The 14,797-nt window shown below is 39.8% G+C and overlaps 2 protein-coding genes across 6 annotated transcripts in view; one reads left to right on the top strand and one right to left on the bottom strand.

Annotated features, from left to right (window-relative positions):
- Positions 1-8,935, bottom strand: part of Ttc30 (tetratricopeptide repeat domain 30) — a 39,516-nt gene extending 30,581 nt beyond the window's left edge. For both annotated transcript variants that reach the window (XR_012966056.1, XM_076180671.1), the window contains exon 1: positions 8,750-8,935. Coding sequence is in view for 1 of the 2 variants with exons in the window: in XM_076180671.1 (XP_076036786.1) it covers positions 8,750-8,809 (60 nt within the window). In the remaining variant the exon portion in view is untranslated. The remainder of the gene's footprint in view (positions 1-8,749) is intronic.
- A 203-nt stretch (positions 8,936-9,138) lies between these two features.
- LOC143022444 (methyltransferase-like protein 22) overlaps positions 9,139-14,797 on the top strand; it is a 29,213-nt gene continuing 23,554 nt past the window's right edge. For all 4 annotated transcript variants that reach the window (XM_076180675.1, XM_076180674.1, XM_076180673.1 and 1 more), the window contains exon 1: positions 9,139-9,353. In XM_076180675.1, the coding sequence (XP_076036790.1) occupies positions 9,254-9,353 (100 nt within the window). In that variant the 5' untranslated portion in view covers positions 9,139-9,253. The remainder of the gene's footprint in view (positions 9,354-14,797) is intronic.

Here is a 14,797-nt window from a genome sequence, read left to right as displayed (position 1 = left end):
CCAACCCTCTCATCTCTATCAGGAGGTGTAGAATATATAAAGTGCTGGTACAGCAAAAGTTGTAGAGTTAAAAGACAAAAGAGATAAAGCTTGGACCAAATTGAAGAAATACAAAAGGCCTGAAAAATGGAAAATATATACTTGTTATAGAAATGAATATGTACAAGTGTGCAGAGAGGAAAAGAGAAAATATGAAAAAGATGTCATAGAAAAATGTAAAGATCAACCAAAACTATTTTAAAGATTTGTAAACAACAAACTGAAAAACAAACAAGACTTGGAGAAATTAAGACAAGGAGTTGAATACACTGAGGAAATAGAAATGGCGGAAATTATGAACAAGCATTTTAAATCAGTGTTTACAAGGGAGAACATACAACCTGAAGAGATCGAATGGAAAGAGAAAGTCCCCCTATGAAAGAAATAGAAGTAACAAAGAATGAAATAATGAAACACTTGAGTAATCTTGATGTCAGAAAATTGCATGGACCAGATGAAATAGCAAACTGGATTTTGAAAGAATGCAGGAATGAACTGGCAGACAAAATACATAGCATAATAAACAGTTCCTTGAAAGAAGGAAAAGTTCCAGAAGATTGGAAAAAAGCAAATATAGTACCTATATATAAAGGGGGAAATAAAGAAGACCCTACCAACTATAGACCAGTCTCTCTAACAAGTACAATAGCAAAAATTTGTGAAAGAATTGTCAAAAGTAGATGGGTAAAATATTTATAAAAAAAAAAACGTGCTAAATCCAAGGCAATTTGGATTCAGACAAGGACGATCATGCGTCACCAATTTAATATGTTTCTATTCAAGGCTAATAGATATAATACAAGAAAGAGATGGATGGGCTGATTGTGCATTTCTAGACCTAAAAAAAGCTTTTGACAAAGTACCACATAAGAAGTTGCTTAAGAAATTAGAAACCGAAGGAGGAATACAGGGCAAACTGCTTAAATGGATGGAAGACTTTTTGCAAGAAAGAAAAATGAGAGTAGTGATAAGAGACAAACACTCTAACTGGGATGAAGTAATAAGCGGTGTTCCCCAAGGAACAGTTTTGGCCCCAATAATGTTTGCTATATAAATTAATGATATGGATGAAGAAATTGAAAGTTATATGAGTTTCTTTGCAGATGATGCAAAACTGTTAAAAAAAAGTGAACACGGAAGAAGATTGTGAATTACTACAGAGTGATCTAAATAAAGTCTGGGAATGGAGTAAGAAGTGAGAGATGGAGTTCAATACTAAAAAGTGTAGTATAATGTAATTTGGAAAAAGCAAAAACAGAATAACAGGATCATATAAATTGGGAGAAGAAAGAATAAAAAAAGTTGAAAATGAGAAGGACCTGGGAGTCATTGTTATGAATAATATGTCACCTGAGAAACAAATAAATAAGATTTTTGGTGAAACTTATAATTTAATAAGAACAATCAAAATGGCATTTACATACCTGGATGAAGAAATGGTGAAGAAAATACTAATCACTCTGATAAGACCAAGATTGGAATATGCAGCAACGATGTGGTCACCAAGTACAAAAAAATGTATAAAAAAAACTTGAAAGAATACAAAGAGCAATTACAAAATTGGCACCAACACTCTCAAAACTATCATATGAAGAGAGACTAGCAAAACTTGAGCTACAGACACTAGAGCAAAGAAGAGAGAGAGGAGATTTGATAGCTATTTACAGAATCATGAAAGGCATAGAAATTATTGATAGAGAGGATCTAATAAAATGGGATGATAGAAATACAAGAGGATACGGAAAGAAAATCAAGAAAGACAGCTATACAAGAGATCTGAAAAAGAACAGCTTTCCTCACAGAGTAATAGACAGTTGGAACAAGTTAGATGAGAAAGTAGTGTGTGCAAAAACAATACATGAATTTAAAAATAGTTTAGATAAAATGAGATATGAAGACGGGACACCACGAGCATAGCTCCCCTTTCCGTAAAATACAACTAGGTAAATACACACATGCACACAAATACATACATATATACACATGCACATACATACACAGGGCTCAAATAATTTCAGTATCGCTGCGCTGTGGGTTGTTACTTCAACTCTTGTGGGTGGAGAGTTGGGGATGTGTGTGCATGTAGGGCCACAGCATTACCCATAGATCGGTCATATATGAGCTCTGAGCTCTCATCCGGGAGGTTAATAACTGTCAATCACGAGTCCAACATGTGGTCCAAGACCATGGTGAATCACACACTCGAAACTATGGAGGGACTCACTTAGACTGAATGAAATCGCTTGGCGCCAACCAAAAATACATAAAGATATATACTTGAATATACAAAAAATACATGAAAAATACATATAGATAATACATGAAAAAATTAATACACAAACACAGCCTCCATCATCTAAGGGTAAATGGAGAGGGCTTTGTTCTCAGAAACACCCGCGAGGTTCGACTCAAGCTGAATAAAATCGTCTGGCGACAGGAGGCAAAAAGAGAACGCAAGATGGACCTCTTCCGTCTTCGGGTGAGAGTCGATGCCTCATCTCGGGTGTCGTCCTCGGTGAGCCGAGGCATCGTTCGCGCCGCTCCGGCTCCTCGACGGCTGGGGGAAGCGTTCGTGACCAGAAAGGACTGGAGGCCGACCGGCGATGGCAAGGAGCCGAAACGACAAGACCCGCCGGTCGGCTTGGAAAGCTGGAATGGAACGAAGGACTGGAAATGAATAAGGAGGTCGGTCGGCCTGGAAAATCGAAGAAGAAAAGAGGCCGACCGACCTGGAAGATGGTAAGGATATAGCCGATTGGAATGGAAGCCGGCTGGCTAATAAAGCAATGGAAAGATAGCCAGCCGGCTGGGGAGGTCGAAAAGCTACGCTGAAAAGGACAGGAGGACGGTCGGCCAAGGAACGGTGATAAAGAAACGAGGCCGACCGTCCAGGAAAGCTGGAATGAAATGTTGATGGGAAACCTAAGGAGGTCGGCTGGCCTGGAAAGCGATAAAGAGTGAGGCCAGCCGACCGGGTCATGGAAAAGGTATAGCAGTTTGGAATGGAGGTCGGCCGACTGGCATGGAATGCGAAAATAGGAATGGAAGCCAGTCGGCCGACCGGGTAGCGCGGCTCTTCCCTCAGCTGAATAAAGTCTCCTGGTGCTGACCAGAATGAAATATATACAGAGCGTCAACTGGACGCAGAGGTGTTGTAATCCGTCGATTCAATATGTACGTGAAGAAATTCTGTTCCTCGGGTTCCATCGATCGATCAGGACAAAAAAAATTATAGAAATAAGAAATAAATAAATGAAATATAAATCTGCAGAGAGATTACGCCCAAAGCCGCCAAGCTCCATCCAAAACAACCTCTTCTTCTTTTCCACGTGGTTACAAAGCGAGTTGGAAGTTCACAGCAAAACAACGGCGAGCACGCGCGCACACATACACAACTATCTTAACTAGCAGGACCCGTGGAAATTCAACGATTATTCAACTTTGATGGCTTCTAAAGCAGTCTTTGAAGTCTCCCGAAGGAGTCCTCGAGGTCTCCCGGAGGAGCCTTTCGAGGTCTCCCGGAGGAGCCTTTCGAGGTCTCCCGGAGGAGCCTTTCGAAGTCTCCCGAAGAAGCCGTTCGAGGTCTCCCGAAGGAGCCTTTCGAAGTCTCCCGAAGGAGGCTTTCGAGGTCTCCCTAAGGAGGCTATCGAGGTCTCCCGAAGGAGCCTATCGAGGTCTCCCGAAGAAGCCTATCGAGGTCTCCCGAAGGAGCCTTTCGAAGTCTCCCGAAGGAGTCTTCGAAGTCTCCCGAAGAAGCCTTCGAAGTCTCCCGAAGGAGCCTTCGATGGCATGATTCCTTAGATGTTTATGCCAATGTGTTCATGACTTTGATGGAATGAATGTTAGACTTTGTGGCAAATTGCATAATTACTATTTCCAAACTTTCATGTGATTTATTACCAGTGACCTGATATATTTAACATAATGATGCGCATTCCCGTGTGGAATCAAGTTGAAATGGCTATTTCTGTCCTTGTTTGCAATATGGAGGTATTCTATTTTGTATACAAGTTTCTATGCCAACTTGAATAATCTTTTCCATTAATTATTTGTGCAGTGCAACTTTGTTCCAGTACAGCAATACTGTCTGGCGTAAATAACATACTGGGCATGAGATCACAATGTATAAGTACACACAGTACTGTTTATAGATGTAAGTATACAGTATGTAAAGTTGATGTACATCTGGATGCATCTAGATGTATGCACATAAATGCTTGTACATGAATTTATGAAAAAGTATATGAACTGCAGTGCAAATGGTGAATACAGAGAACTGTTACAGAAATTGCAATGCAAACTTAGTTCATAAGAAGCACACAAACACAAAACTGACACCAATTTATTGAAAAGCCAATTATATATTTCACTAAATGGGTCCCAAGTCCTGAACTATTCAAAGATTGCGTTGAAATTTGAAGGTTATGAATTATGGGTTAAGGTTACCTTAAATTAAATCATAGTTCACTATACCATTATAAAATCTAATGCATATTAAACTTTCCTCATTATTCTCATTATGGCCGATGGTATATTTGATTTTATGTAGATGATGTCCACTGAAGCCTATCATACACATTACAACAATGCAGGTCAAGCAGTTCAACCCACCTGTCCCTCTGCTATTTCCAACCTACTTTTACACACACACATTCACATACGTACTACTCCACACAGGCAGAATGTTGTTAATGTGTTTACAATCAAAAAGAATTCAAACTTATTCCATATGTAGTGGTAGAGGTTGCAGGAGGCTGTGTGCACTGGTTACACTTCGGGAGACCTCGAAGGCTCCTTCGGGAGACTTCGAAGGCTCCTTCGGGAGACCTCGAACGGCTCCTTCGGGAGACCTCGAACGGCTCCTTCGGGAGACCTCGAACGGCTCCTTCGGGAGACCTCGAACGGCTCCTTCGGGAGACCTCGAACGGCTCCTTCGGGAGACCTCGAACGGCTCCTTCGGGAGACCTCGAACGGCTCCTTCGGGAGACCTCGAAGGCTCCTTCGGGAGACCTCGAAGACTCCTTCGGGAGACCTCGAAGACTCCTTCGGGAGACCTCGAAGACTCCTTCGGGAGACCTCGAAGACTCCTTCGGGAGACCTCGAAGACTCCTTCGGGAGACCTCGAAGACTCCTTCGGGAGACCTCGAAGACTCCTTCGGGAGACCTCGGAAGCTCCTTCAGGAGACCTCGAAGGCTCCTTCGGGAGATTTCGAAGACTCCTTTAGAAGTCATCAAAGTTGAATAACCGTTGAATTTCTATGGGTCCTGCTAGTTAAGGTAGTTGTGTGTGTGTGCGGGCGCGCGTGCTCGCCGTTGTTTTGCTGTGAGCTTCCAACTCGCTTTGTAACCACGTGGAAAAAAAGAAGAAGATGTTGTTTTGGATGGAGCTCGGCGGCTTTTGGCGTAATCTCTCTGCAGATTTATATTTTATTTATTTATTTATTCATCTATTTATTTATTGTCCTGATCGATCGACGGAACCAGACGAACAGAAGTTCTTCACGCACATATTGAATCGACGGATTACAACACGACCCCGCGTCCAGTTGACGCTCTTTATGTATATCATTCTGGTCAGCACCAGAAGACTTTATTCAGCTGAGGGAAGAGCCGCACTACCCGGTCAGTCGACTGGCTTCCATTCACTTTTTCGCATTCCATGTCGTTCGGCCGACCTCCATTCCAAACTGCTATGTCTTTTCCTTGACCCGGTCGGCTGGCCTCACTCTTTATCGCTTTCCAAACCAGCCGACCTCCTTAGGTTTCCCATCAACATTTCATTCCAGCTTTCCTGGACGGTCGGCCTCGTTTCTTTATCACCGTTCCTTGGCCGACCGTCCTCCTGTCCTTTTCAGCGTAGCTTTTCGACCTCCCCAGCCGGCTGGCTATCTTTCCATTGCTTTATTAGCCAGCCGGCTTCCATTCCAATCGGCTATATCCTTACCATCTTCCAGGTCGGTCGGCCTCGTTTCTTCTTCGATTTTCCAGGCCGACCGACCTCCTTATTCATTTCCAGTCCTTCGTTCCATTCCAGCTTTCCAAGCCGACCGGCGGGTCTTAGTCGTTTCGGCTCCTTGCCATCGCCGGTCGGCCTCCAGTCCTTTCTGGTCACGAACGCTTCCCCCAGCCGTCGAGGAGCCGGAGCGGCGCGAACGATGCCTCGACTCACCGAGGACGACACCCGAGATGAGGCAACGACTCTCACCCGAAGACGGAAGAGGTCCATCTTGCGTACTCTTTTTGCTTCCTGTCGCCAGACGATTTTATTCAGCTTGAGTCGAACCTCGCGGGTGTTTCTGAGAACAAAGCCCTCTCCATTTACCCCTAGATGACGGAGGCTGTATTTATTTTTTATGTATTTATGTATTATCTATATGTATTTTTCATGTATTTTTTGTATATTCAAGTATATATTTTTATGTATTTTTGGTTGGCGCCAAGCGATTTCATTCAGTTTGAGTCCCTCCGTAGTTTCGAGTGTGTGTGCTTGTGTGCATGTGTATACTTGTGTGTACATATGTGTGCGTGTGTATGTGCATTTATGTGTGTATGTATTTGTGTGTTCATGTGTGTATTTACCTAGGTGTATTTTACGGGACGAGAGCTATGCTCGTAGAGACCCGTTTTCGTATCTCTCCACATCCAGTTTACTCTTAAAACCGTGTATAGTTTTGGCATTCACCGTTTCTCCATTTAGTTTGTTCCAGACATCAATCACTCTATGTGGGAAGGTATTTTTTTCAGGTCTCTTCTGTAGCTGTCTTTATTTAGTTTCTTTTCATGCCTTCTTGTTTCTCTTTTGTCCCACTTTGATAAGTCGTCTCTATCGAGAATTTCCAACCCTTTCATAATTCTGTAAATGGTCAACAAATCACCTCTTTCTCTTCTCTGTTCCAGTGTTGACAGATGTAATTTCTCCAATCTTTGTTCGTATGTCAAATTTGACAGTGTAAGTGCCATTTTTTGTCGCTGCTCTTTGGATTCTTTCTAATTTTCTTATGTTCTTCTTTGTGCTAGGTGCTCACAGTGTTGCAGCATACTCTAGTTTAGGTCTTATTAGTGTAACCACTATTTTCTTTACCATTTCTTCATCCATGTAGTCGAAGGCCACTTTCATTGATCTTAATAAGTTATAAGTTTCTCCAAATAATTTACTGGCATGTCTATCAGGTGTCAAGTCACTTGAGATGATTACTCGCAGGTCCCTTTCTGAATCAACTTTTTTGACTTCTCTGTTTCCAATTTTATATTGACTCAATACTCTGTTTTTGCTTTTTCCAAATTCCATTATGCTACATTTTTTAATGTTGAAGTTCATCTCACATCTCTGACTCCATTCCCATATTTTGTTTAGGTCTTCTTGCAGCAATCTGCAGTTTTCTTCTCTTTATACTTTCTTTAGTAATTTGGCATCATCAGAAAAGAAGTTCATGTAACAATTTACTCTCTCATCCATATCATTTATATATATGGCAAACATTAAAGGAGCCAATACAGAGCCTTGCGGGATGCCACTTTTCACATCTTCCCAGTTTGAATTTTTGTCCCAAGTACCACTCTCATTTTTCTCCCACTTAAGAAATCCTTTATCCATTCCAACAGCTTACCTTGTATTCCTCCTATTATTTCAATTTTTATGTAGTACTTTGTCGAATGCCTTCTGCAAATCCAAGAAGGCGCAGTCTGCCCAGCCATCTCTTTCTTGTGTTATCTCAATTAATCTCGAGTAAAAGCAGATTAGGTTTGTGGTGCACGATCTTCCACTTCTAAAGCCAAATTGTTTAGGGTTTACTATTTCATTTTCTTCCAAGTGTTTGGTCCATTTCTTTCTGATGACTTTTTCGCATATTTTTGCTACTGTGCTTGTAAGGGATACCAGTCTGAAGTTTGTAGGATCTTCCCTATTTCCTCCTTTATATATTGGTACTATGTTTGCATCTTTCCAATCTTGCAGTACCTTTCCTTCTTTGAGTGAGAAGTCTATTATCTTGTATAGTTTATCTGTCAGTTCGTCTATACACCCTTTCAGTATCCTGCCATTTACTAATTGAAATAACATAAATCTAAATTACCATAGAGTCACAAAATAATGAAACTATGTGCTTGGGGGCATGACACACTCAGAAGACATATAATATAGAAAATTGGCACCTTTCTAATCTAATGTTCAAACAAGTGTGAGCTTTTCACCCTCCATTCAAATACTTTCTGGGCATCTCTATTCTACTCTTAATATCAAATGTTACACATTTTGCCATGCACTGTGGTGATGTCATTGGTTTGTGTCTGTTATTGTTTTTGTTTTTATGATTTCCATAAAATCTAAACTCTAAAGAGCAGAAAAAGAAGGCACTAAAAATGTTCGGATGTGGAACTGTAAAACAATATTGTATGACTGTACCAGTATGTTCCCCATAAAAATAATAGTAAGTAAATGAATGAATAAATTATAAGAATAAGGTAAATACATAAAGATTAAGAAAATAAACAAATAAAAATAAATACATAAATATTTGATATTATAATATATGAACAAATAAATACAACGGTTGTTGAACTGTAAAGATGTGCTCCAAAATTCTATCAAACTTAATTTTCATTACAGATCACCCTGAAAACTTTAGTATTCACCTCAGTCTGTTAAAAGCACAATATCAGGTATATTGATTATATTTAACTAAATTAATATATAGGAATGTTTGAAACTTACCAAAGTGTATATTGTTTTAGTGTATTCTCCATCTCTTATTTGAATATTTTGAATCATCATGATGCAGTAAAGAATATATCTACACGTAACTTGTGAATAAATTGTAGTTTTCAATTAGGCTTCAAAAATGGTAATGCCATTCTAGCACTCTCGCATTAAAAGAAAACAATGTGCAAGATGTAAACATTGTTGTCATAGCAACTGTCAAGAATTCGAATCTAAATAAAAAGAGTATATAAATAAGTGTATATTTTCATGTCTTCGTGTAATGATTAGAAAAAATATTATTTGTTATGAAGAATCACTAATAGATTAATTCAAGGTCTGTAACCATGGAAAATTTTATGAACATTTGATATTATCACAAAAAAATAGATAAACTGATGACCTTGAAGGCAGGTGGCCGTGAAGGTATTTTTGTTTGATGGGAAGCGGCCAAAGCTCTAGACAGTTGTAGACTAGTAGGTAGTGTACAGCGGGTCGGGTTTGCAACAGGAGAGTGCAATGGACAACATGTGTGACGTTGAGGAGGAAATTCTTGACAAGGTATCCTCTGAGGTACACAGTTTCTCAAAAGAGGAGATCCTTGACGACTCACCAGGAGGTAGATTACATCGTTTTATGTTTGCGGTAAATTTAAATGACTCATGCTGTTAACGTTCGAAATCTGTGTTACATAATCTTATAATAGCTGTATCCAAGGTATAAATGGGGCTGTTTTGAGACGGGTGATCGGATAGGTTATCAGGTCGTGTCAGGTCATTAGACTTGTATTATTTTGATGGTTGTAATAATTATAATAATATGAATGCACGAACTCTGACAGGTGTGGGATGTATTGCTGATGATCATTATATTAAAACGAGATGATAATACAGGTGATGACAGAATTTATTGCATATATTACTCTATATTCAACAAAAGGAACAAGACCAGTTATTCAGCATATCATAATTATGATAATATTAACATATCAGAAATCAGGTCATTCCTCAAAATTTGGCCTCAGAGTCAATGTCTATCAAAATAGTGCTCAAAGTTATGATTCAGAGGTTTGTGGCCTAGTGGTAATAGTTCAAGCTTTGTATTTTACAGGACAAAGGTCAGATTAACATAGCCATGGGATAGCTTTTGCCAAATATACTAGGTAGAGATTTTAGCTGTAGTGGAAAATCCCTATTAGCAATATCAGCCGTAACTTACCATAAGTTTCTATGAAAGTAAACCAAAGCCCAAGGGTAGGAGCTGTTCTCCCATAGAACTCCTTACTGTAAGAGTATAGGAAGTGTACTTGTTAAAACATAAGCTCATACTTAGACTTGGGGTCACAAGAAGAATTGTCACCACAGAATGCCCACATGAAGAATCCTCACCCCATGAGATCCTACCTAAAGAAGTGTCACCTCAGTATGCTGAATATCAACAGTGGAATAAAGATTAGATTAGGTTAGGTTGAATGAAGGTTATTCTTATTGTCATCAACTTATACAACCCAAGAATCATAAACCCAGAATGGCCCATATGAAGAATTGTCACCCTAGGATAGCCCACATGAAGAATTGTCACCCTGTTGGAGTCTGGGGTGACTATTCTTCATGAGATCCAACTTATGTAACTTCTGCTATCAAATTTCTAACATGCAAGCAAGTGAGTGACTGACACCATAATCATTTCCCATGATACCCTTTCCTGTGTGGATGCCTATTGGGTCCACAGGATAGCATAAGCTCATTGTGTTTATATTTTATGCTGTGGAATGTTTTTGCCTTTGCAGCAGTTTCTGATCAGATTTTTTCACTATTTATATCAAGTAGTTAACATCATTACCCCATAGGTATCAGCTGTGTAAAAATCAGCACTTTGGGGACTTCTGGCAACTTAGTGGACCAGTCAGGCATCATTCTTTTATGAATAGAGACTTCTTTTGCAATCAGATTAATGCCAATCATTATTATCCTTTTTTTTTTTTTTTTTTGGTACCTTCCTTAAATTTCTTTTTTGCCAATCCTGAGTTTTGCATCTTTTCAATTCTCCTTGTCCCTCTGTGACAGGGAACAACAATACCACTCCTGTCTTCCTGTGCATGTTGTGAAAGGTGTCTAGATTGAGTGAAATGAGGAAACTAGGTACCCCATCTTGTGATTTTCTCCCATGTAGAGTCAGGACAAAAAAAAAATAATAATAATGATAATAACTTAGCCACCTCTATTATAAGGAGTATTAAGGCTTTTCTATTTACCTAATTGTAGTGCACAAGGGAAGTATGTTGAATGTAGTAAAAAAAAAATACATAAGACATACATGAGGGTCAGACGTGGGGAAAGGAGGTTTGTAATGAATGTGTGGCTGTATCAGGATCATATGATGTCACTATTGTTGTCCAATGTATATATGGATAGTGTAACAAGAGAGTTAGGCAGAGGTTTTGCTATGGTAGAAGGATGTGGAAGGTGAGCCAGTTGTGGTTTGCAGATAACATTGAAAATACGACTTATGAGAGATTGAAACAGTTGACTAATTTTAGAATGGTATGTGAGAAGAGAAAGTTATAAATAAGGGCAAATTTAATGTGACAAGATATAAAGGAATAATGTCACAGAAAACAACACAATATCGCTTCCTTGAGTGACATGTGGGCCAGTCCAGTGGTTGTTGCTGGTTCTCGAAAAGAGACTTGGGAGAGCAGATTTGTTGATGTTTTATGCTATCTTGGCTTAAACCTCTTGATTTTGGATGTTTTCGTGTTGGTATTGCAGTTTTGTAAATTTTTTATATAGATGGCTCCAACCAGTATTAGCGAGGAGGAGGAAGCTATTATATTAGCCTGGAAGGTTGAATTGTTTTTTGACAAATTATATAGCATGCAGGAACTAATGACAAATGCTTGCATAAAGTGGTCCTGCAAGAAGAATGTAAATCATCTCTTGGTGTCCATCTTCAGACCTTTGAATTTCCTCCACCTTAAAATGTAAGGAGAGCTGGCAATAAGCAACTGCTCCCATCATACAACTTTTAGCCAGTGACCAAAAAAATCCCACTTTAATACAATGGAAACATCAGTCCAAAGTTTTTTCCCAGAGAGATGTATGAAAGGACCTGAGGACCATTGCCAACTACTATGGGTTTCCAGTCAACAAAACTCAAGACAAAAATTTAATAGAAATAGCACAGTGAGAGTGTGGGTGGAGGAAGAACAAATAAAGGTGGGCTGGAACTCCTTTATTGCTCCCTCCTCCAGCCCATGTTCGCTTGTTCTTCCTCCACCCACACTCTTGTCTGTCAAATCCATTCATCAAATAGCACAGTGCACAGAATGCAGTGAAAGCACTACTCATCACTTTGTTGCTACTGTTTTACCACCAGAGAAACTTGCCCTTGATAGGCCAAGGAAGGTTTAGGCCACTGACAACCTCCTGAGCCATGAAATATCAAAGGATTTTAAGACTTCTATGTATCTATATATCAAGGGATTCCTCCCCTTGTATGGGAGGTAGCCAGTCAAGGTACACACCCACTTCCACCCATTCCACTCCCATCCACCAGTCTTGTTTTCCTCTCATCTTAGCTCTTTGTGGATGGAGGGTCATCCCTGTTCCATGCCTACTGCCCAGGTCAGGAGTAATGTAACAAGACGTAGTACATCTACAGCCAGTCCATTCCACTTACATGGCAACCCTTCCTCCTCCTCCTCCCCTCATGCAAAAATAGAGAAGACAGGAGAAGTCCCTTTGGGTTATATTGATCATCTATACATAACCATTCTCCACTCACCCTTATCCCCTGCCTTCTCCCTTCCCTGCTCAATAGACATTGCCTTTCTCTCAAAATCCCCTTCACCCCATCCATCAATCTTGTCTTTAGTCGTCCTTTCAAGTTCACTCCATCCACCTCTGCTCTCCATACTCTTTGCTTATCTTTATTCACTCATTCTTTACATGTGCCCAAACCATCCCAATAATCTTACATCAGCCTTATATGCCAGCTCCCTGTCCATCCCTGCTCTCCACTTCACCTCATTTCTCACTCTATCAAACCTTGTAACTCCTACCATACTTCTCAGATACTGTATCCAAACATGTTTAAACTTCTTTTCTGCCTCTCTTAGATTCTAAGTCTGCACCCCATACAGTGTTGTAGGCACAATTACCCCTTCATATGATCTTTTTTCTTCATTTTCCAAATACCTATTTCTCATGACACTTTTTAATCCCTCTAGACATTTACTTGCTTCTCTCAGTCTATAGTTTACCTCCACCCCTACTCCATACTAGGGTATAGGCTGCATGCTATTGGGCAGTATCAATTGCACAGTAGCATGCAGCCACTGATTTAAGGACTGTTTTGCGGGGTGCAAGTATCTACCGAAGCCACACATCATTTTGCCTGTGTCAAAGTAAAATCTCTACTCATAGAGGAGTGATACTACTTTTGTATCATGACTATCCCTCTGTTATGCAGTTCCCTTGAAACTTTTTCTTTTCCCATCTCCCCTATGGTAGGGGAAGGATAGAATCCTACCACTGTTTCCCATGGTAATTGTGAAAGGTAACAAAATGGGATAGAGTGATGAGACTAAGTATCCTGCTCTCTGTAAAGTTATCCTATGAGAAGTCGAGATTACTATAGGAGAATGATATATATATACATATATATATATATCCCAAGTTATTGCAGGGTATGTTGGGATGTCCCACATAGCATTAGCCATAGAAGAAACTGGTGAAATGTGGTAGCAACAAGGTGACAAATGGTGCTCTAGCGGCACTCTACAAAATGCTATTTCTTTTGTCAAAAAATGTTCATCCTTCCTAGCTAAAATACAGACCTTCTCAGTGCTAAGACTGGGTGGATCATTGAAATACAGAATTGACCCCCATATAGAGCACTAACTGTTTTATGCAGTGAGTATATTAGGTACTAAGTGACATATCTACCAACCAGAGTCACTGCATTCTTATATAACTAGAGACTAATCGCCACTTAAGGGGAAAAAATGCTGATCACTTTTATCTCTTATTCTTATGTACTGTTACCCTCCTTAAATTTCTCCTTAATCACCTTTATCCATTTCTTTGAAGTGATATTGTCCCCAAGGATAGAAGCAGTGGTTAGTTCTAACAAAAATCTAGTTCTGTCAGATTTACATAAGCGCAGCATCAGCAAAAAAGAACATCCAAAATTAGAAGGTGGTATCACGAAGGCATGTGACGTAAACCTACTTAATGTGGCAGCTCTGAGAGCAATAAGCAAGTAAAGGCATGTGAGTGTGGTAGATGAATGCCAGTGCTGCCAGATGTGTGATGTCTTTGTATACCACTTGACTGGGTCACCAGATCTTTTATTTATCGTTTTCAATAGGAAACATATTCTATATTTTTGTACACACTAGATATCAGAAAATACTGTGTAAGTGTGGATGTATACATGTGAATGAGATAATAGTAGTACAATATGTGTTACTTAAAGATTCACGGAATGAAAAACCTGTACCCCCACAGAGACTGTCAACAGTCCTTGGGCTCTACTGCATATCTCTAGGAAGAAACTTTTGGAATGTTATCTTTGTTGTATTAGTGTGGTACTGTTTCTGTCACTTGCTGAAAGTATAATAGTAGGAGCATGGGAGCAGTTACCAGTTGTCAGCTCTCTGTGTAAAGAAAGGTGTAAGAAATACAGTTGAAATTGATGGAGGGAGATCCTTGATCCTATCTGGAGACTATGTGTCATCTAGAGATGTGGGGGTTGATGGGTTTTGAAAATGGACAGCTCCTTTTGTCCATCTTCCAGGACTACCACAAGCAGGTAGTCCTACTTGTCATTGGTACCTGTAACTGAGGTGGTTTGGTATATGGTACAAGTATGTTGTGTAGATCATGTGTATGTGCAAGATTTCTTCTTCTTCCTTAATCTTCCGTCTTCTACCTTCCTTTTCCTTCTCCTTCCCTCCTCCTTCATCCTCTTCCTTCTTCTTTCTTCTTCCCTCTTCTTCCTTCTTCTTCCCTCTTCCTCCTCCTTCTTCCTTCATCTTCTCTTTATCTCATCCTTCTT

This window comes from Oratosquilla oratoria, chromosome 44 (genome assembly GCF_046742065.1).
Source record: "Oratosquilla oratoria isolate Oo_2021 chromosome 44, ASM4674206v1, whole genome shotgun sequence".
NCBI classification, from domain to species: Eukaryota; Metazoa; Arthropoda; class Malacostraca; order Stomatopoda; family Squillidae; genus Oratosquilla; species Oratosquilla oratoria.
This window is presented reverse-complemented; position numbering and strand designations above follow the sequence as displayed.